Source organism: Delphinapterus leucas, chromosome 7 (assembly GCF_059928025.1).
Source record: "Delphinapterus leucas isolate spDelLeu-1000000601 "Yukka" chromosome 7, BTC_Dleu_Yukka2, whole genome shotgun sequence".
NCBI classification, from domain to species: Eukaryota; Metazoa; Chordata; class Mammalia; order Artiodactyla; family Monodontidae; genus Delphinapterus; species Delphinapterus leucas.
In genome coordinates this window covers 8,992,717-9,014,889 of record NC_143135.1, presented here as the reverse complement: position 1 = coordinate 9,014,889, position 22,173 = coordinate 8,992,717, and the positions used below count along the sequence as shown (strand labels likewise).

Sequence of the window (22,173 nt, the reverse complement as noted above, 5' to 3'; positions counted from 1 at the left end):
ATTTTGCCCCAAATCTACTCTACCCTGAGTAACCAGCCCTATTTCAAGTGAAGAGCATGAATCCCTTTGTTTGCTCACATCAAAAGCCTGGAGTTATCATAAACTCCTCTTTTTCTCTGACGCCCTGCATTCAGTTCATCAAGTAATTGATCCTATTGGCTCTACCTCCAAAATACATCCAGAGTGCAACTACTACTCATACAACCTTGGTCCCAGCTACCATCACCTCTTGCCTAGATTACTGAAAAGGCCTCTGCATCCATCTCCCTGCTTCTATCCTAGGTCCTTACAATCTGTTCTGACTACAGCAACCAAATGATTCTTTTAAAATAGAAGTCAGAGGGAATCCCCTAGCGGTTCAGTGGTTAGGACTTGGCGCTTTCACTGCGGTGGCTTGGTTCAATCCCTGGTCAAGGAACTAAGATCCCACAAGCTACGCAGTGCGGCCCAAAAAATAAATAAAACAGAAGTCAGATAGTATAACCGTTCATCAAAACCCTGCAGTGGCTCCCCATGTCACTCAGAGTAAATGCTAAATCCTCAAACTGGCTTTAAAAGGCCCCACATGATCTGGTCTCCCATTTCCCCTCTAACCTCACCTAGTACTACTCTCCTTCTCACCTGTTCCCAGATGCAGTGGCTTCTTTGCTGTCCTTTAACTCATCAGACATATTCTTGCCTGAAGGCCTTTACACTGGTTCTTCCCTCTGCCTGGTACTCTTCTCCATATATCCACATGGCGAACTCTCTTACCTTCCCCCTTCTTGGATAGACGCTATCTTCTTAATAGGGCCTCTCTTAATAACCATCCTATTTAAAATTACAACTTGCTCCTCCAAACCTAGAACTCCTGATTAGTTTACCCTACTCTACTTTTATTTATGGATTTATCACTGGGCAAAAATATATACTGGACCCTTTACTTATTTTGTATATTTTAACTTATCTGTCTCCCCTACTACAATGTATATTCCACAAGGGGAGGGTTGTCTCTTTCATCCTCGACTGTATCTCCGTAACTGACTGAATGAACGCTAAGTGCCAAAGAGGAGCAGATAAAATGCCTCGTGCAGTAGCAGGGGGCACCAGGAGAGCAGAGAGGCCTTCCCGTGCGTGGGCTCTGCCTACCTCCCTCCAGTCTTATCCTGTACCTCTCTCTTCCTGTTCATTGCTTTCCAGCTACACTGGCCTTCTTGATTCTTTTTTCTTTTAATTAAAAAAAAATAATTTATTTGGTTGTGTTGGGTCTTCCCTGCTGCACGTGGGCTTTCTCTAGTTGCATCGAGCGGGGGCTATTCTTCATTGCAGTGCGCAGGACTCTCATTGCAGTGGTTTCTCTTGTTGTGGAGCTTGGGCTTTAGGCGCGCAGGCTTCAGTAGCTGTGGCACGTGGGCTCAGTAGTTGTGGCTCGCGGCTCTAGAGCGCAGGCTCAGTAGTTGTGGTGCACATGCTTAGTTGCTCCGTGGCCTGTGGGATCTTCCTGGACCAGGGATCAAACCCATGTCCCCTGCATTGGCAGGCGGATTCTTAACCACTGTGCCACCAAGGAAGCCCCTTGATTCTTTAATACAGCAAGACTGTCCCATCGTAGGGCCTTTGCTCTAGCTGTCCACACTGCCTAGACAACTCTTACCCTCTCCTTTGCATGGTTGGATCCCTCTTCTTTGCATGGTTGGATCCTTCTTGTAGTTCATGTCTCTGCTTAAATATCAAGTCTTCAGAGCAGCCATCCCTGCCACCCAATCTCATATACCTCCTCCATCACTTTCTGAACACCTCATCCTACTTTAATTCTCAGTATAGCCCTTATCAGTACCTGAAAATTTCTTCTCAATTCTTTTTAACAGCTATCCTCACCCACACTATTAAATTCCATACTACAAAGTAAGCTCCACAAAATAGACTTAGCTGTGCTGTTCATCACCGTATCCCCAGCACCTAGGACAGTGCTTGACAAGGAACAGGTGCTCAATTAACACTTGTTGAGTGGATGGAGGCAGGTGAACTTGACCCTATGGGTGGACAGGATTCACTCTTCTCTTCCAAAGGGCATCAAGCTGTCCCTGGGGACCTTTAGGATGCCAATCCACGGGGAAGAGAAGGCTCCTGTTTTTGAAGTTAAGGAGAGAAAGAATCTCACCTCTGAATGGTTTCTTCCTGTTCCTTAACCATGTGTGCCAACTGCTGGAAGATGGAGCCCAGCTCAACAATTGTGGACTCAATATTCTGCATGGTGTCTGCCCGGCTCTGGATGTAGGAATCCTTCAGAGGAGAGACAGCATACATGAGCACTGGGAGCTTCTGCAGGGGAGGGCCTGCCTCTTTAGGACCCTCCACTTTGCCATTCCACCCATGGCACATTCCAAACACTTGCTTGTGACCACAGAGGAAAACAGAGGAGCAACTCCTCCCAAGCTCAGAGCGTGGATACCTGCTCATCAATGAGCTGCAGTTGCTGGCTGGTCCTAGAGTCCATCATGTCAATGGCCACGTCCCCAGAGGCTCGAGACTCCGCCCCCAAAACCACAGCACCGCCCCCTGGGGGAAGAAAGAAGACATGGCACTTCTTAGTGGTTAAAAGGTTCAAAGCCCACATGCTCTGGATTTGAATCCCAGCTCTGGCACTTACTAGCCTTGTGACCCTGGACAAGTCATTTAACCTCTCTGAGCCTCAGTTTCCTCACCTGTAAAATGGGGGATAACAATAGTTGCTTTCTCAAAAGGTGGTTGTGAAAATTAAATGACAGAATGGGAAGACAATGAGTAAGTGCAAAAAAAATTAGAAACTGTCATTCTTCTGAACATGACTGAATTCACCCCCAACACTGAGAATGCTGGAGACTAGGTGTGGATCATAAATCCCAGCAATCAGGTCTGACCTCTAAGAGACAAAGCCTAGCAACCTCCTTGGCCCTCCATTTTCCTACCCAACCCCTGCCTTTGGAAGATACCAGAACTGGAGTAACTAAGCCTTATCCCTCAGGGCTCCCTGTATTGCCTGTGACTTACCTAGGTGGTTGGGGGCAAGGGGCAGGGCTGACACGGGTGCCCGGGAGAACTGCTCCCGCCGGCTCCTCTGCTGCTTCAGGTTCTAGGGTTGGGGAAGAAATGCAAAGGTCCTGAGGCCGCTGGAAAGCGGGCACATTAAAGAGATTCTTCCTGGTGCCCGTGACCCTGTTGCCCTTGCCCTTCCACTTGTCCCCTTCCCACTTCCCTCTGGGGCCCTCACCCCTGATTCCTATCCCTCCTACACAGATTCTTCTCACCTCTGTTCTCACTTCTAAAACTGATTTGAAGTCATTGGACATGGAGGCCAGTTTTGACTGAAAGAAAAGGAGAGAGGGTCAGCCAGAGAAGACGCCTTCCTCCCTTCTGCCTCTCCCTCCCCCGGGTCCCACCTGCAGGGAGACCACGATGGTGTTGGAATGGGTTTGCAGGTGCCGGCCGCTCTGGCTGCCCTTGGCTCTCACGAAATCTTGAAGCTGGGCGATTTGTTTGTTAAGGCTATTGATGTCCTGGTGAAAGAGCCAACAGAAAAACTGAGTATCAACCATGGGGTCCTCAGCCAGCATCTCTCCCACATGGACATCTCTGGCAGGGACGGCAGGGTGGACATTACTAGCAGGGGTGATGGTATCTCGGACAGACCAGAAGGGCCTGCTGGGATAGTCCAAGCTCTGTAGTTTGCTCAGGCTCAGTGCCTGCGGGGTAGAGCCAGAAAGAGGTGAAATATGGCCCTGTCCATTCATAAAGACCTGAGGTGTTTACTCCCTCCACCCCGCTGTCCTACCCCCACTGTGAGGCCATGCTCATGGCCATAGAACCCTTCAAAAGGCCAAAATCTCAGACCCAGGGCATGCTGAGCAACAAAGCATCTGTGCTGTACTCAGGAGACAGGAAGAGTCAAAGGCACCATGGCTTCCCAGAAGCATCAACGAAATGCTTTTTATATACAGAATTCCTTTTAAAAATTACTATTGCAAAAGAGTGAAAGATGTGACTTGTCTAACGTTATACACGATGAATTAGTAGCACAGCCAGGCTTTCTACACCAGGCCAATGGATTATCTGCTTCCCAATCCTGCCTGCCAAGGGCCTCGTGAGACAAGGGAGATGAAGGAGGCGGCTGGGAGTGGCAGAGAAAGCTTGCCGCCCCAGGACAGCGAAGTCCAGGGAAAGACCAGAGGAAGAAGAGGAGGGGGAGGGGGAAGAGGTCAAAAGTAGTGAGCTCAAGATACAGGCTAAGAAAAAAACTAGATTAGGGGCTTCCCTGGTGGCACAGTGATTAAGAATCCACCTGCCAATGCAGGGGATGAGGTTCGAGCCCTGGTCCGGAAGAACCCACATGCCGCGGAGCAACTAAGCCCGTGTGCCTCAACTACTGAGCCTGCGCTCTAGAGCCTGCGAGCCACAATTACTGAGCCCACGAGCCACAATTACTGAAGCCCGCACTCCTAGAGCCCGTGCTCTACAACAAGAGAAGCCACTGCAATAAGAAGCCCATGCGCTGCAACGAAGAGTAGCCCCCGCTCGCCGCAACTAGAGAAAGCCCGCGGGCAGCAACAAAGACCCAACGCAGCCAAAATGTAAATAAATAAATAAAAGTTAAAAAAAAAAACACCAAAAAACTAGATTAGGTAACTTCTAGAGTCCCTCCAATAGTACCCCCAGTTAGCATTCCTCCAATTAGTAACCTAGCCCCAAAGATTCTCTCGAGACCCCTGGACGATTTCTGCTGCTGACTGCTCTGTCCCTTCGGAGTTAATGGAGCCTGCTCACAGCCATGTGTCCAAAACTGCATTCCAGGTTTTTCCCCCATAAAATCTCCTCCCCCCGGAACTTAGAAAATGGCACCACTGCCCACTTAGTTGCCCAAGCTAGAAGCTTCTAAGTCACATACTGACATCTCCTTAACCCAACCTATATGCCACAGCACAACCATAACCTACACTGAGCGTTTACTACATACTCAGCACTTTGTGAACAGAACAGCAGTCTCGGGTTTGATTACTGTGCGCCATGCAACCTGCTAAGCAGCTTATGACTTTCTCTTAACATAGAAAACAACTCTTAATTTCCCCCCCCAGTTATTCCCCCTTCCTTCTTTGCCACTTTGGTAAATGGCACCACCGCTCACCAGGTGAGAAAACCTTAAGAAATCATCCTCAATTCCTCTCTCTTCCCTTAATCCACAAGGAACCCACAAAGAACCCAGCTGATTCCAACATATACTCTGAATGTGTCCACTCATCTCCTTCTCTAACAAAGCTACCCTAGTCCAAACTGTCCTCTCTCTAAAAATTGCCCAGAGCCTCCTAAGTGATCTTCCTTTTAGAATTTGCCCCCTACAATCCACTTTCCACACAACCACCAGAGTGACCTTCTAAACCAAAAATAGTGCATGTCATTCCCCTGCTTCAAAATCTTCCAAGACCTTCCCACTAAATTTAGTACATGATCCAAATTCCTCACCTAGCTTACACGGGCTATGTGGTCTCGCCCCACTCACTCCTCTGACCTCACCCCCCCACCTCCCACAGGCCTCCTTCTCACTGGCTGTGCTGCAGCCACACTGGCCTGTTTCACAGCCTTTCACATCAAGGTTGCCCAGGCCTCGGGGCCTTTCCCTTTGCTATTCCCACTTTCTGGAATGTGCCCCTGTCAGATCTCTGGATGACCAACTTTCTCCTTACCATTCAGGTCTCTATGTCCCTTCCTCAGCCAAACCATCCTAGATCACCCCATGTAAAGTAGGCCCCTACCCTGAGGAACTCACTCACCTCATTTCTTTAATAGGATGTGCTGCTACCTGAAACTGTCTTTTCTGTTTGCTTGTATAGTGTCTAGTTCACCCATTCAGCAAGGAAGTTGCCAAGGGCAGGGACCGCATTTGTCTTGTTCACTGCTGAATCCCCAGAACCAGGCAGCCAAAGTCACTCAATAACGTGAGTGACTGAAAAAATAAACTAATAAGTCCTTGTAACAACCCTGTGAGCTGGGCACTGTTATTATCCCCTCTTTATTTATAAGGGAACTGAAGTTCAGAGTAGTTAGGTAGCTTACGCAAGGTCACACCATGATTGGTGAGCCTGGGATTTGAAGTCTGTCTAAATCCACCCAGTGGTTCTTAAATGCCTATGCGATAATGCCCCAGTAATTAACGGAACCCTCTCTTTTCTACTCAGCACAGCATCTCCTGAATGTGTCTGCCCTTTGACCTCTGCCATAATCATCTTCCTACTGGAGAACTGCACGAGCCTCCTCCCTAGCCTCTCTGACCGTTCATGCTCCAGGGTGTTCCTTTTTCCCCCACGGTCATTCAATTTCTCATTTTATTCTTATTACGTTGTTCCGGGAAAGAAACAAATAACACTGTTAGAACTGCTATACTAGGGTCTTGCAGACAGAATTGGAATCCAGGTTCTAATCGTCTTTGGAGCCCACACACTTCAGAGTGATTCCACACGCCTTAGCAAGCCCCCATGAGGATCTTCACAGACAGCTACCAGTCTACCTTTTCAGCCTCATTTGCTGCCAATCACTCAATTCAATCAACAAATACTGAGTACCTAATACATGCCAGACACTGCTACAGGCATTTGGGATACATCCACAAACAAACAGAAAGAAAAATCTCTGCTCTTATGGCATTAGCACTTTTTTTTTTCTTTTTTTGAGGAAGATGACTTAAGTGGGAGAAAACAAACAATAAACATAAGTTAATTATAGAGACCATTAGAATGTAACAAGTGCTATAAAAAAGAAAATAGAGCAAGATAAGCGAGATCAGAGTTGGTTGCTGGGGTAGTAAACAGCATGGTGACAGTAGGCCTCCCTGAGCAGGTGATATCTGAGCAAAAACTTGAACTTTCCCTTTTATAAGACATGCTTCTGCACACACTGTTTCCTTTGTCTGGCACGTTCTTCCACTGCTTCTCCACGAGCCTTGAAACCAGCTCAGATGTCACATCCTCAATAAAATCTTTCCCAGTGTCCCCAGACTACCTCATTCATCTTTTCATAAGATCTTTTCTGTACCACTTGCCTCCTATCCATTGTAAGTGTGAGTTTATGGGGCTGGATACCTCTTCTAGACAATAAGCCCTTGAAGGCAGGTATCTTGCCTCGTAATGTTTGTGTGGCAAGTGCCCAGCACGGTGCTTTGTACACAGTAGATGATCACTGACACACTGGATGAGCGGGATGTTTGGGGCTGGCTCTAGAAACTTTTCTCTGGGACCCTAGAGCAAGGGAAAATGATGGAAGTGATCCAATTGAAATGCTGGGCTCTCCCGATCGCTAGTCGCTCACCTGTTTGATAATATAAGTTAGCTCCTCAATTTCCACTGCTTTATCATCAAAGAGGGACTTGCGCTTTGCCACTGCAGAGACAAACAAGAAGTCACGACAGGTGAGGCTGAAGACCAGGCTCAGGGAGTATGGTTCCTCCGCCCTCCCGGGTTCACTGCCCCAGTTCTGAAAGGCCCCGAGAACACTCACAGATTGTCAGCTTCTCCAGCTTGGCAAATGTGTTGCTGAGGTCTTTCCCAATGCGCCTGCAAACGAGCATTAATGGGAACACTGCGGGAAGGGAAGGAGAGGGCCTTTCCCACATTAGCACCAGCACAACCAATCCCAGTCCTCACGGCCAAGGTCACCACAGGCAAGGCTACCTCTCCTCAGACACTGGTCATCCCACCACATAACTTCTCTCAACTCACTTGGCCATGAGGGTGAATTCACTGCGCTGCCGGACAGCACGCAGAGTTGGCTTGTTTGTCTGGATTCCATTCTGAAAAGCAACGTCAAGAGGTAAAACTTTAGTTTTCCCTCCCCATTTCCAGCTTTCACTGTTCCTCAGGTGTCTACTAAACTCACCCTCTAACACTAGTGGCATCCTCCACCAGACGGTCCATACAGGTAGACCTGGGTTCAAATCTAGGTGCCACCTCTTACTACATGGGGGGCTTGGGGCAAGTTGCTTAAACCATTCTGAATCTCTACTTCCTCTTCTGTAAAATGAAGACAATCCACACACCTCTTGTTCTTGCTAAGATTAAAAAACCTAAGGGTTGTAAATTATTTTAGCCAAATACCAGGTCCATTCTAAGCACTAAATAAATGGTAACTAGTATTACCATTCTATTCCTCCAATCCAGGAATCAGAGAGGATAAATGTAAAACTCTTGGAGATCGTACAGAAGAGAAGCTAACAAGAGCTGACCAGTAAAAATATTTTAAATTACATTTATTCAGGTTCCACTTGGATTCAGAAAGTCTGGACCAAGACAAATCTAATTTTTAAAAAAGCACTCCAAAGTGGTTTTGATTAAAACTACTTATTTAGAAACCTTCCTTCATTTTACAGATACAAAACCTGAGATCCAACTAGATTAACTTCTGTGTTGTCACAGAGCAAACTTGGTAAAATTATACTGGAACTAGAATTCAAAGTGCTTGTCTCTGAGCTAAAAGCTCTTTCGAGAACCTGTTCCTTATCCAAACGAAATATACTTGCAGCCACCTCTTGCGCTGAGATATTCCTTCCAGAATAGCAACCCTACGCTCAGGGAATTCCTGATTTAAAAAAAAAAAAAAAAAAAGCCTAGATCCTTACCTCTAGATTAGCTAGCCCACCTCTTCTCTGTTGCTTGGTAGATCCTACCACCCTCCCCAAGCTGGACCAGTTCTCCATCGGGCTCCCCCAAGAATTACTTCAACCAACGGTGCTGGAGCACCGCCTCTCCCAGGTCTGAGTATGAGTCACTCTTGCCTTTCCCACTCCAGGTCCTTACCTGACGGCTCTGCAGGGACTTGCAGGCAGACAGGAACTCCTGGGTCCGATCCCGGCAGGACATGGTGTCGGGAAGGGGAGGGACCAGGGCCACTGGGGGGGGCAGAGGGGCGATGTCGCTGCTGCTACTGCCAGCAGTTGCAGGGGACAGGACCTGTGTCTTTGAGAGACCCAGGTAGACACCCTGATCCGTGTTCTTAGACCCGTAGCGTTTCCGCGGGATCATTGAGACGCATAACCTTGGACTGTGGTGGAGGGGAGAGTGTCATTCCCCAGGCAGCCTCCTTCCCCACAAATCCCCCCCAACCAGCAGATCCTCGGGGCCCCTTTGCACTTGGCACGGGCTTTCGCGCCCGAAGCCACCCGCAGATCCTGGGGCCGACCCGCAGCGGGAAGGACCCCGCTTCTTCTCTGGCCCAAGCCGTCCGGCTCCTCAGACTCTTCTTCCAACTTGGTTCTGGCGGCCAGAACGCGGGCCGGGGCCCTGAAGTAGAGGCAGGGCCAGAGCCAGGTCCTGTGGCTCCGAAGCTCCAGTCCGGCCCATGCAACTGCCCTAGGCCCTAAGTGGGCCCTCTCGTATCCACGGGTTCCTCCGACTCGTCAGGGAGAAACGCTGACGGACCTCCTGAGAGGGACACACTTCGGTGGGCGGAGGGGGGAAATCTCTAGGTGTTTATTTGAAGCAGGAAGTACCACCCTCGCCTCGCCTAAGTCCCACCGTCTGGAGGACTGCAACCACTGATTAGCTAAGGCCGACGTCTTTCTCAACAGGGGCTTTCCTGATTGGACGGCGACGTATTCGCTCACTTCGAGCCGGGCCGGCAGGACTTGCCCGCTTGCCTCTGGTTCCCTTCCCCCCAGCCCGCGCCGTCCCCGGAAAGAGCTGCCCAGAGCAGACACTGCGGTCAGACCCCTCTTAGAGCGTGTCCTACCTCCTCTCTGCCGCCTGGCGCCGCCGCCGCCACTGCCACAATCTCCCGGGTCGTCACCGCCTTCTCCCCGGGAACCGAAGCCGCCGAAACCCGACCAAAGACTAGAAGCCGCCACGTCACCCACACATAACCCCACCCCCGGTGACGAGCGGGCGGTGCCACGCCTTTTCAAGCCCGGCGACCCGAGAGACGCGCCCCTCCACCCAAACGCTAATGCAACTCCGCTCTCCCATTGGCTAGGCCGCAACCGTGGCTCCGCCCCCAAGGAACGGGAGCCTGGGGCCCAAGGGAATGGGCCAGCCTCGGGGGAGGAGCCTTAAAGAGCCCGCAGCCCTGGTGGTGCCCGCGCCCTGTGTGCGCAAAGCGAGCCTTGGAGGCACAAGCTCTCAGGCAGGTACAAGTTAGAAACTTTATTCTCTGGAGGGAGGCTGGGGCGGACTGAGAACAGGGCTGGGGTCACCCCTTCTCCGGCTCCTCCTGGATCCCCTCCCGGTTGCACTCCTGGAACGTACACGCCTGCTTTGGATTTTGGACTGATTGCCTCTTGTTTGACCGCGAGGAGCCCCGACGGCTGAACAGGGAGATCCGCCGCCACAGCACAGTGATCAGAAGCCTTTCGTGCGACCTGAGATTCCGGTTTTCCGCCGAGTCTGCATCGACCCCTTCTTTGCCTGCGAGGATGCGAGGCCGCTGAGCTCTATCCTCCCCAGTCCAACCTCCGGGTGGTCCATCCCGCACTCCCGGCTCCATGGGCACCCTTGTGTGTCTCCGGTCCCACCTTCCTGAACTTCCTATGACCCGGCCTCCTTGGCCTGCTCACCCGAAGTCTGAAAGTCCTTGCCTTGGCAGCAGCCCATGGCCCCACGCGCGGCCCCCGCACTCGGTTCCACCCACGCCAGCCCGCCGACTCCCGGCCCTGCTTTTGTGACAGCAGATACCCCCCATCACCCCAGCTCAGGGAGCAGCCGCCACTCTTTCCTTTCTGCCAACACAAAAGGCTCAGGGTCGTGGTACGTATTAAGCTGTTTATTTACAACGTGAGCACAAGCTCTTCAGGAGCTGGTGGACCCAGGCCTCTTCTTCTTTCTCTGTCTGGTTTGGAGGGCGCCTTGGGACTGCTCCAAATCGGGGAGTTTCCGCTTGGCAGCTGCCTCCAAGGAGGCCCAGAGTTCATCTGTCTCTGTGTCTTCTGAGGGCACCTTGTTGGGCTCTTGAGGCTCGTGGGGTTCATCCTGGTGAGTGGGAGAAGAGCTTAGGAGTCAGACCCACAGGGAAGGGGAATAATTCCTCCAGGCACCACCCCTTTTATTTCCTGCTCCTGGAAACCATGTCCATCCATGTGCCTCTTTCACCCTTGGCAGTGACTCTTTTAGGACTACACTTGGCAGATGGATGGACAGTCCCAGGTCTGAGTTCCAGCTGCTTCCCTTTCCTCTTCACAGGGAAGTCCTCACACCTGTGCCCTTAGCTCCCACATTCCCAGACCCAACTGCTTACCTCCCAGTTATCCCTGCCTGACAACAGGAGGCAGTTCAGTTGAGATTTGAGGTAAACCTGCAAAAGATGAGGGACCTTAACGGGCCAAGCCTGCAGAAATAGAAACATGAATCCAGGGAACAGGAGGCAGCAGGCTCTCACCTTATGGTCCAGGCCCCGTGGATTCCGGATCCTGTGTACCCTCAAGACTCTGTCCAAGCCACAGGAGGCTAGAAGGGGCTTTGAAGGGTGGCACTGCAACCCTCGGATGCTGCCCGCCAGCCCCTTCAGACAGACCAGTAGGCGCCCTAGAGAAGGCGGTAGGAATCAGTGCTAGCTGGCCAGCCAACAACCATTTATTGAGTGTTTACTGTTCATATCACTTTATGTTTCAACATTTAATCCTCGTTTAACATAACGCTGAGATGGCAGTTACCATTAATATCTCCATTTTTCACGTGAAGGAACTAAGGCACGGAATTGACAAAGTAATTTGTCTAAGGTCACACAGCTTATGGCAGAACCAGGATTTGAACACGGGCAATCTGGCACCTGAAAGAGGGCTCAACAGCTCCACTGCACCCCGTCAGAGGGAATCCTGCCCTTCCTCCCCACCCCTTCCCCTCCCACAAGGCTCCCTAGTCCGCTCACCCCTCCCCCTCCCGCAAGGCTCCCTAGTCCGCCCACCCCTCCCCCTCCCGCAAGGCTCCCTAGTCCGCTCACCCCCTAGTCCACTCACCCTGCCGAAGGTCAATTTCTGCCAGCTGCCCATGAGTGTTCCCCACAATCACCGAACTGAGGAGATCAGAGGCACATGGGGTCAGCAGGGGCCCCCTGGAGTCCTTCCCAAGCCCCACTTTGCCCTCTAAACACTCACTTGCCCCCAGGAGTGAGAGTCATGGCTGTCAGTGGGTACTCTCCGTAGGTGGCCTCGAGGACCGGCCTGCGCTGGGGGGAGGCTGGATCATAGACACGGACCTGGAGGAAGGCTGAAGCATCACCAACAGTACCTGCACTCTACATATGCCCTCTGGCTCCTCCACATTTTCATCCCCTCCTCATACACTACTTTGTTTACAACCCACTCTTTCAGAGAAACTCTCATTTGAAATGCACTCCTCTTCTCTGTGTGTTGGGGGGTAGAGGAGAGACAGCTGCTAAGGAGCATGAACATACAGGGCTGAGGAGAGAGGTCCCCCAGCCTGGAGGCGGCAGCATTCCCATGGTCTGCATGCATGAGCATTCCATCCCCCCGTACTCCCCTCTTGGGATGGAAAAGCAAGTCAGTCCAACTGTCAAGAGTTGCTGAATTTCAAGCAGAGAAAGACGTTAAGTCTCAACAGGGAAGAGAGAGGAAGCCCTCATATGTGTTCTGAGCAGAGGCGTCTCACCAATAGCAGACTTCAATATGTAGGAGCAAAGGAAACAGGGCAAATACAGCCACCCAGGTCTTAGAGCTTCACATAAGACCAGCTGGGAATTCCCTGGCAGTCAGTGGTTAGGACTCTGCGCTTCCACTGTAGGGGACACGGGTTTGATCCCTGGTTGGGGAAGTAAGATCCCGCATGCAGCACAGGGCAGTCAAAAAAGAAAAGAGAGAGAGAGACCCACTGAAAAGATCCCCATGTGGACCTTTCCCGTAAAGCTGAGGAGCTGAGGCCAGTTAGTAGAGAGTCAGGCTTGGGTCCGAAAGCAAATCAGAGGCTGCATCAGGACCAGAACTCAGTTCTCTTGATACCCAGCTCACGTCTTCTCATGACACCTGAACCATGTGATTCTACTATGAAGGGGACACTCCCTTCTTTTCTCTTCCAGGTGGGAGGAAAAGGAAGAATCACAGTTCAGGGAACTCCTTCCTAGAATGTAGTAAGAGAAGATCACCGGCTCAACCATTGGGCTGGAACAGACGGGGGAAGTCATCCCTCTTCTGGGAGCTCAGGGATGGAAGAAGGATGGCAAGCAGGGCGGCTGTGCCGAATGGTGGGGACCGAGCCTGCACAGCAAGGCTGTTTCTCCAGGAGGCTGCTTAAGCCCAGAAAGAGATAGGGGTGGGGTGGTGCCTCACCTGGTGGTACCCGGTACAGGTGACGAGCTTCTGTGACTCAGGGAGGAACTGTATGTCCTGGTCCCAGATGGGAACCCGCAGGTCGAGCCAATCATTCCGTACCTGGTAGGGTGGGTAGATGGGGGACAGGGCTGTGGAGGGCTCAGTGTGCCCCTTCCTCCTGCCTTCTACCATTGTCCCCTAAAGCCCAGCTGGTCTCTGACATAGTGGCCTCAGACTCCCTGGACCTCGGAACCAGCCCCTCCCTGCCCCCCATCACCTCCCCATCCCGCATCACTCACGTTCTTGGCCCTGAACACAGGCTCCTCAGAGCCCTGCAGGTCCCACACCTTCAGAGCATTCTCCTTCCCACCTGTGGCAACCATGTGGGGTCGCGCTGGGTCTTGGCGCATCCTACACACCCCAGGGCCCACCCTCAATTCCAAGAGCTGAAAAGAATGGAAGGTGCGAGGGGAGATGAGAGTCGGTTCCAGATCCTTACTCCTCCTCCCGCAAAGCCTTCATCTGGCTCCTACCCTGGGCCCCACCTCCCCCAACCATCAGGATCAGGCCAGGGGAGCCTCACAGGGTCAGAGGATGCCTCCTTGTCATTGTCATGCCAGACTCGAAGAATCCCAGAATCCACACATGTGATGAGGGTGCTGCCGGCAAAGGGAGGATAGAGTTAGGGTTAAAAAAAGGAGCAGGGTTGTTCTCTGGCCCCAGTCGACCCACGCCCAAATTCATATGAACTAGACTCCCTCCTACCAGCCCTGTTCCTTTTTTAAAAAATATTTATTTGGTTGCCCCGGGTCTTAGTTGCAGCAGGCGGGCTCCTTAGTTGCAGTTCGCAGGCTCCTTAGTTGAGGCATGTGAACTGCCAGTTGAGGCATGCACGTGGGATCTAGCTCCCCGACCAGGGATTGAACCCCGGCCTCCTGCACACAGGCCTGAACGTCCTGTGAGCATCAAGTCCTATCCACTGTGCCACCAGGGAGGTCCCATACCAGTCCTGCTCCTAAGGAAGCCTCTAGGTTACTCGGGTCTGGGCAGGGCTTGATGGCTGTTAATTTCCTCAACAAGGTAAGGGTTTACCAGTCTCATAAGTGAGGAAACTGAAGCTCTGAGAAATTAAAAGATTTGCCACTCAGCTATAAATGTCAGCACCAGAGCTGGAAATCAAGTCTGATACTCCAAAACAGAGAGCCTTTGCTATTCCACAGCTACGTCTGGGGCACCTGGCCCTGCTAGTCTTTCTGAACCTTGAGTCAGTCACCAGAGGTCAGGATCAGTAGCTCTGAAAGGATTGAAATGGGACTGTTCTGGATTTAGTGTTTGGCCAAAACCAAACACCAGCTTCTTCCCTCAAGTTCCCTGTTCGGGGTTCCAATCTCTCCCTCAAAGTATGCGTCCCATGAAGCCCAAGCAAGTCTCTCCCCAGTATCGGTACAGTTCAAGCTTATACTCTTTCTCATATCTGCCCACCCTTCCCAACTCGGTTCAGGCTCTAGGCTTGCCTGGGCTGTGGCAACAGTCTCCCAACTGCTTTCTCTCCAATCCATCCTCCACATTCCTGCAGGCTCATAGCTCTGACCACAGCATTTCCTGCTCAAAAACCAGTAACTCCCCACCAGCTACAGAAGTGCAGATCTCTCGGCCTGGCACTTAAAGCCCTTTACCTTTAGTCCCAACCTACCTTGCCTATCTCATATTAAAATGCTTCCTCACAAATAATAGGAAAAAAAATAAAAAGGAAAAACGTTGCCTCGGCTTCAACCTTCAAATGCTATTTATCGTCCTTGTGATGTACCCTGTAGCCTAACACCAATCCTTGGCCTCTGCTCAGGAAGGAGCTTCTTTCTAGAATGCCCTTATTCCTTTCTCTACATTTCAAAATTCTACCCGTGCTTCAAGGGCCAGTTCCAACTTCTCACCCCCACAAAGCCTTCTCCACCTCACCTGTCAGAATTAACATCACCAAACCTACACAGTCTGCTCACAGCCTCTTTCTTCATCTTCGGAAGGAAGCTAGGCCTGCAACCTAGCACTTTCCTATCTTTTACTCTGGGAGCTTCACGACCTTGTTGGTGGTTGTTAGCCCCCACTGAAAAACATACTCGAAACTTATTAAATGACGGGCTCAGGGTCATCCAAAAGATTATGGAGCCAAAAGAAAACCCTGTAGGCTGCAAACTGTATGAAGGCAGGTACTGCGTCTGGTTGACCTGAAGCCCTTGCATTTCGCCCAATGCCTGTATACAACCCAGTAGGTGTTCAGTTAATGTTTGTTATAGGAATGAATGAACTTCGGCAGGACAAAGGCCCCTGTCACCTCAAGGTTGATCGCCATTATTCGGCCGTCCTACGGGAACCTCAAAGCTCTCCCTACGACCTGAGCGTTTCAGCAAGGGGCTCGGTCTTACCCGTCGACTTGGGCGAGGCCTCGGAATATGCCCTCCCCTCCGGAGCAGTGCCTCTGACCCTGGAACCTGCCCTCCTCGGTGCTGAAGTGCTTCACTGTCCCATCCGCACAGCCCACCAGGATCTGCGAGCAGAGGAGGGCAGAATGGCGAGAACAGGGAGGCGGCCGTGCCCCAGGCCCCTCGCTCCGCCTGCCAGCGGCTGCGCACCTGAGTCTCGCCGCCCGCGCCCCAACACAGGGCGCTCACTGCCTCCTCGCGCCGCGGCTGTCCCGACGGCGTGAAGTTGGCCGCTTGTTTGCGCTGAAGGTTCACGCCTGTGGAACACGGACCTTAGTCGCGCCAGTGTCCCCAAACGGCGACCCCCACCCCTGGTTCCCGCCCCCGCCCCCCACCTTTCAGGATGCCGGTGTCGGTGCCGACCCACACATGATTCCAGCGTGCTGCCGCAGCAGCCATGGCTGACTCCCGGAACCTACGGCTCGCACTTCCGGCGCAGCAGCTGCGTCACCAGCGCGCGCGGAGTCGGACCCAGTGGAATGCGGTTTCCGGGAGTTAAACCGCAACAGTTAAAAAAACAAAAAATCCCTTTGCGCGCCAGTTGCTTTCGCTTTTACATCTCCAGAAAGCTGGAGATGTTTCTTGTGGAGATCTGAACAGTAACTTGACCATTTTACACTTCGAGTGAAGCGTATCCTAACTGAACCGCGATGCCGGGTCTAGGCATCCGTAGTCCGTTTTCCTACCCCAAAGCATCAATGTTTCCTGTACTAGACAAGGCAAGAGACCATTTCAGAAATGATTGAAACGCTAGTGAAGCGGCGGGCTTCAACTTCGAGTATGAAAAGACAAAAAGGGGACTTCTGTGGTGGCGCAATAATCAAACAACCGCCTGTCAATGCAGGGACACAGGTTTGAACCCTACGCCGGGAAAATTCCTACCGGCTATGGAGCAACTAAGCTCGTGTGCCGCAACTATTGAGTCTGCACTCTGGAGTTCGCGTGCCACCACTACTGAAGTCCGCCGCCTGAAGCCCGTGCTCAGCAACAAAAGAAACCTGCGCAATGCGAAGGCCCCGCACCACAACGAAGAGTAGTTGCCGCTCTCAGCAACGGATAAAAACCTGCGTGCAGCAATGAAAACCCAAAGCAGCGTAAAAGAAAAATAATTAAAGAAGGAAAACACAACACGAATAGTGTTTGGGAAAACGAAGAGACACTCTTACGTATATCCTTTTGGAAAAGTAAGGTAGGGCATTGCTCTCCCTCACGTTGAGGTTTGGTGATCGTAAAAATCAACTCAAAAAAAAAAAAAAATCAACTCACAGTGAAAAAACTGCAGAATTAACAACATTTCTCCTCAGAATAAAATGCAACTTACAAAATAACATAACGATTCCCTTTCTGGAGTGACGTACGGAGAAGTGTTTCCTGAAATCAAAGCCTTTCAGAAATTTTGCTGTTTTAAACTACGTCGGTAAGAATAAAGCACCCCACTGTGGCCCGGCAGATTTGACTCCTGAAGAGAGAAGCAATCTTTGTTTTCGATTCCGGTAGAGAACTGGCGGTAGGAGTGCGGAGAGTAACATTTCACCCTTGCTCTTGGCTTTGCATTACCGAGAAAAGAACACTCTCAATCTAGTTCAATCCAGACCAAAAGTCGGTGCTCGGATTCCTCCATTTTGTACGGAACTTACTGGAGTACTTACTATTCTTTCTGATGGCTTTTTAAAAACTTGCTTTATTTTTGATTGCGTTGCATCTCCACTCCTGCACGCGGACGGCAAGCGAGAATTATTCTTTGTTGTGAGGGTGGTGTGCGGCCTTCTCATCGCTGTAGTTGCTCTTGCTATGGAGTATGAACTACAGGCGACGCGATTCAACAGTTCCGGCGTTAAAACAAAATCTTTGTGGGGAGATCTGCGCGGATTAAGACTCAAACCCGCGTCAGCGGCGGTAGATTTATACTACTGCAATGACAGAAGCACCGAAAACAGTTTAAAGAATAATCGCAGTTGTCTCATGATGGTGGTTCCTACACGGGTTTCCTGCGATACACTTCATGGAATGCAAAACAGAATCTCTCGTAAACACGAGTTCTTAAAAAAAAAAAAAAAAGCAAGCACTTCAGAATTCTTGTAACTATGCACATTTTGTTGGTTCTCTCGTATTTTTCGGAGAATTTAGAGCTTTTGCTGAAGGGACTTTAAACAGTATCATCGATTTCATATTTTGCACAGCAGCTAACGGACGTACGGAAAATAGTGCATGATCCCAGCTTAAAAAAGGCGTATGTGGTATCTAATACAGAACTATACGAATCACAAATTTCAACTTGCAAACAGATTTCATAACAACTAGGTAAATACTGAAACTGTAACCTTTATAAAAAGCTTTTCTGTATCCTGAACAGCAAAGTACTTGAGTTATTATGTTCTTTTTTTTAACAGCCAAGAGTTTCCCCCGAAGGGGAGTGCACCGTTCCTGGAAGTACTGCAATACCAGGTCGATGCGTGGAGTGGACGGAGCAAGCTCCTATTCCATCTCCTAATTCCAAAAATCCATTTAATATATTGTCCTCGGATAGAGGACGTATCAGATATTAAACTGATAAGAACAGATACTACACTTGATCTTAGCCAAAAGGCCGAGAAGCGATACCGGTAAGTTTCACTGCCGGGCAGCGTTACTCTTGCTATAGCTTTTACGGTTGTGGTGACTTTTACGGCCTAACCATTAGACTTTTCTTAATGTGTAATCTTGCTTAAAACCAATTCTTCATTATTTTTGCTTCATAATGATAACTAAATTTTTGGAAGTAGACCTTAAACAAGGTTTTTACTGCTTCGCCTTCCTGCTCAAGCTCTGTGTGTTTTGCATAAACCCGCCCCTCTGCTCTTTCACTTTCTGGGGATTGGTCCGCATAACTAGACGTGATATCAATGGCCGCGTCGTACTTTTGCTCAGAGACTGTGGCGTCCGTCTCCAGCCTTAAGGCTTTTAGGCGCTCCCTGGGGGCGGCAGGGCGGTAGTGTTCGTTAGTCTGTGGAAGAAGATGCAGGGCGGAGCCCTTCTCCCGGACATTTACTTGGAAAGGCCGCGGTTCCCGAGCACAGACTTCGGAGTTCAAAGAACCGAGTTGGAATCCATGCTTGCCAGTTCCTGATTTGGTGACTCGAGGCATGTTGCTTAGGCTCCCGTCTTCTCCTCTTTTAAATGGAGGAATTAATAACCTGCATTTAAGCGGTGGTTGTGAGAACTGAGGACACGCTGCTCTCGGCCCAGAGGTGACAGTGGAAGTTGGCTTATAGCCTGTGTTCCCCTCTCATCCTGGGGCTCCCGGCTCCCTTCTGCCCCTCCCGCCTCCTCGGCTTGTAACATCCACCCCCACCCCACTTATATCTTGCCCTTTGTACCATCCATCACCCACCGTCGGCCCCACAGCCGAGAAAAGATGGCCTGAGAAAGACGTTTCGGAGCCGCCTGATTCATAAACCCAGGGACCTGCGGTGGGAGTAGGGGTGAGGCAATGTAGGTCAAATTTAAAAGAATTGGTACTTTAGAGGCTCACAGCATAGCCCAGCTGTATGAAAGGGATTAATATCAGACTCTGGCTGAGAACGGGACTTGAAGTCCTGTTTGCTTGGAAACTGTGTTAATCTGAACGCGGAACGTTCTGTTCGAAACCCCCTTAACTGAGCTCTACAGCTGTTTATGTGTCAAAGTGACCGGCCTGGCTGAGATCCTTCAGGCAAGAGTGGGATGTTCTATTCTCACTGATATGATTTCAACTAGCAAAGTCTGATAATCTATGATTTTAGAGAATATGGTTTCTTACAATGTGTCCCTGTGAATAAACAGAAGCAGTTTCTACAAGCTCCCAAAATAAATCCAGAATCTCCAGGGAGGGGCCAAATTAAGGGGATGTGGTAGGCAGAATAATGCCCCTACATGCCCATGTCCTAATTCGTAGAATCTCTCATTATGTTACCTTACATGGCAGGCAAAGTGTACTTTGCAGATATGATTAAATTAAGAGTTTTGAGAAGGAGAGATCGTTCTGGATTATCTGGTGGGCTCCATGTACGTAATCACAAAGATCACAGAGGGAGACAGGAGACACAGTGTCAGAGTGATGATCTGATGAGCCATCACTGGCTTTGAAGATGGAAGGGAGTCATCAGTCAAGGAATGGAGGTGGCCTCTAGAAGCTAGAAAAGGCAGGAAAACATTCTCCCTTGGAGCCTCTAGAAAGAAATGCAGCCCTGTTAACACACCTTGATTTTAGCCCATTGAGACCCATTTAGGACTTATGACCTCCAAAACTGTAAGATAATATATTTTTTTGTTTTAAGCCACCAAGTTTGTGGTAACTTGTTACAGCAGCAATAAAAAACAAAACAAAACAAACAACTAATACAGAAGCAAAAGCAAAATTCAATTTCTTTCAATTCTAACCTTCTCTAAATTCTGCAAGACCCAACCTGGGGCAGGCCACAGCCCCCTGGTGGAGCAGGCTTCAGTCTGTCCAGGCAGGCTGCAGCCAAGCATCCTGAATGCACAGATCTCTTGGCGGGCTTCTCCCTGTCGGGTCAGGTCCTCCTCTGAAGCAAAGGCAGGTGGGGAGAGCTCTGTCACTCTCTTCTACTGTGACCCCCGCCCCTTGCTGCGGGGGTACAGGAGGCTGATAGTGAGGACCCCACAGGAACTTGGAGGTCTATTTATTCACGGAGAGGCCATTTGTCCATTTGTTTACACTTTTTGAGCAGATACCCTACAATGATGAGCAAAATCAGACATGGACCTTGCCTTCATGATGTTTAAGGTTTACTGGGGAAAAGTGAGAGAAGGCTCCTGTGAGCCTCCAGGCAAGAGATGAAAGTGGCTTAGGGGGTGGGGTTGGGGTGGCTGTGGTGGCAGAGATGGAGAGAAGTGGAAGAAGTCACAAAGAGTCACTGGCTTTGATAACAAGCAAAGCAAGGCCAAGGGAATATTCTTTCCATGTGGGTGCATTTAAATTTTGTAAGCTAATGTTTTATTTTCATGAAAATGGTATAAATTGTCAAAGTAGTGTTCAAAGGTTTATAACAACAACTCTCCCCAATTTACAACCCCCTTTTAACTCTTTTTTTTTTTTTTGGCCGCACCTACAGTGGAAGCTCGGAGTCTTAACCACTGGACCGCCAGGGAACCCCCATATTTATAAATTAATTGAACAATTTTAGACTTTTTTTTGGTGCTCTTGAGAGGAAGATGTTATAAACTTAAAAACCAACATAATATGAAGCAGGTTGAAGAAATGCTTAGTCAGTGAAGAGGTGTTTAATTTTTATTGTATCACCCAACCCTTCTGAGAATCTGTTGAAGCTTTTCCCAAATAAATGCATAGTTGCCTTATACAATTTTGCATACAATTTCCGAGGAGATTCTTAGAGCCCCCTAAAGCCTGTTCACTAACCTACAAGTTAACAACCACAGCCCAAAAATGATAGGAGGACCTGTCTGAAGGCATCCAAACACCTAAAAAGAGGCCACATCAACTGGAGGAACAGGATCTGGAGGTCCTGGAAGGCCCTGTAGGCAGGCCCACAGAGAGATAGCCTCGGCTCCCGGACTTAAGACTGGCTCCTCTGGGCCTACATCCCCTTGTGGCAACTCTGGGTTGGAGTCGGGCCAGAAAAGAGGGACCAGCTGACCTCTTGATCACCAACCCTACCCTCTTTGCTGATTTTATTAGCTCCCTGACTCCTAGGAATTCAAAATTTCTGCTCCTATTTACACTCTCTGCTGAAATGATCTTATCCAGTGCCCTGGCTTTCCCTCTCATCCGTCACCTGGTGATGACTGATTCCCAGCCTGACTAGTCTATGGTTTCATGCACGATTCCAGGTGCTTTATATGTATTAATAACATTAATAGAATAAGTAGTACTATCATCTTCCCTCTTTTACAGATGGAGAAACTGAGGCACAGCAGGTTAGGTGATGTAATTTTTTTTTTTAAGATTTTTTTGACGTGGACTTCCCTGGTGGCGCAGTGGTTAAGAATCCGCCTGCCAATGCAGGGGACACAGGTTCGAGCCCTGGTCTGGGAAGATCCCACATGCCGCGGAGCAACTAAGCCCATGAGCCACAACTACTGAGCCTGAGCTCTAGAGCCCGAGACACAACTACTGAGCCCGCATGCCACAACTACTGAAGCCCGCGTGCCTAGAGCCCGTGCTCCACAACGAGAAGCCACTGCATGAGGAGCCCAGGCACCACAATGAAGAGTAGCCCCCGCTCGCCGCAACTAGAGAAGGCCCACACGCAGCAATTAAAACCCAACACAGCCAAAAATAAATAAATTTTAAAAAGAAAGATTTTTTGACGTGGACAATTTTTCATTTTTTTATTTTTTATTTTTTACGGTATGCGGGCCTCTCACTGTTGTGGCCTCTCCCTTTGCGGAGCACAGGCTCCAGACGCGCAGGCTCAGCGGCCATGGCTCACGGGCCCAGCCGCTCTG

The 22,173-nt window shown here is 50.1% G+C and overlaps 3 protein-coding genes and 1 non-coding gene across 7 annotated transcripts in view; all 4 read right to left on the bottom strand.

Moving 5' to 3' along the window:
* Positions 1-9,835, bottom strand: part of STX5 (syntaxin 5) — a 28,710-nt gene extending 18,875 nt beyond the window's left edge. Inside the window, exons 1-10 of one of the 2 annotated variants that reach the window (XM_089914654.1) lie at positions 9,727-9,835; positions 8,796-9,039; positions 7,722-7,792; positions 7,501-7,556; positions 7,312-7,382; positions 3,399-3,515; positions 3,267-3,323; positions 3,010-3,091; positions 2,432-2,538; positions 2,141-2,262 (exon numbers count right to left, since the gene is read on the bottom strand). In XM_089914654.1, the coding sequence (XP_089770780.1) occupies positions 2,141-2,262; positions 2,432-2,538; positions 3,010-3,091; positions 3,267-3,323; positions 3,399-3,515; positions 7,312-7,382; positions 7,501-7,556; positions 7,722-7,792; positions 8,796-9,020 (908 nt within the window). In that variant the 5' untranslated portion in view covers positions 9,021-9,039; positions 9,727-9,835. Of the gene's footprint in view, positions 1-2,140; positions 2,263-2,431; positions 2,539-3,009; positions 3,092-3,266; positions 3,324-3,398; positions 3,516-7,311; positions 7,383-7,500; positions 7,557-7,721; positions 7,793-8,795; positions 9,690-9,726 lie in introns of those variants that run through there. The other variant, XM_022591723.3, reaches the window with a different exon arrangement.
* An 85-nt stretch (positions 9,836-9,920) lies between these two features.
* Positions 9,921-10,628, bottom strand: TEX54 (testis expressed 54). Its single transcript, XM_089914657.1, is given in 2 exon segments — positions 9,921-10,409; positions 10,412-10,628. Coding segments are annotated over 2 exon segments (399 nt in total). The 5' UTR covers positions 10,584-10,628; the 3' UTR covers positions 9,921-10,182.
* A 109-nt stretch (positions 10,629-10,737) lies between these two features.
* On the bottom strand, positions 10,738-17,369 carry WDR74 (WD repeat domain 74). Of its 3 annotated transcripts, none has more exons than XM_022591714.3 (11): positions 17,048-17,369; positions 15,877-15,983; positions 15,670-15,791; positions 13,833-13,908; positions 13,549-13,695; positions 13,268-13,369; positions 12,080-12,180; positions 11,942-11,997; positions 11,365-11,510; positions 11,224-11,280; positions 10,738-10,958 (listed from the first exon to the last, which is right to left on the bottom strand). In XM_022591714.3, exons 1-11 carry the CDS (start codon positions 17,055-17,057, stop codon positions 10,779-10,781), a joined length of 1,104 nt encoding a protein of 367 aa, XP_022447422.2. In that variant the 5' UTR covers positions 17,058-17,369; the 3' UTR covers positions 10,738-10,778. The 3 variants fall into 3 exon arrangements, with proteins under 3 accessions (XP_022447422.2, XP_022447421.2, XP_089770779.1); XM_022591713.3 differs by lacking the exon at positions 17,048-17,369 and adding an exon at positions 16,062-16,707; XM_089914653.1 differs by lacking the exons at positions 11,224-11,280; positions 17,048-17,369 and adding an exon at positions 16,062-16,710.
* Positions 17,370-18,134: 765 nt separating this feature from the next.
* On the bottom strand, positions 18,135-18,325 carry LOC115804181 (U2 spliceosomal RNA). Its single transcript, XR_004025033.1, has one exon. It is a non-coding gene; the product is annotated as a U2 spliceosomal RNA (small nuclear RNA).
* Between the last annotated feature and the right edge of the window lie 3,848 nt (positions 18,326-22,173).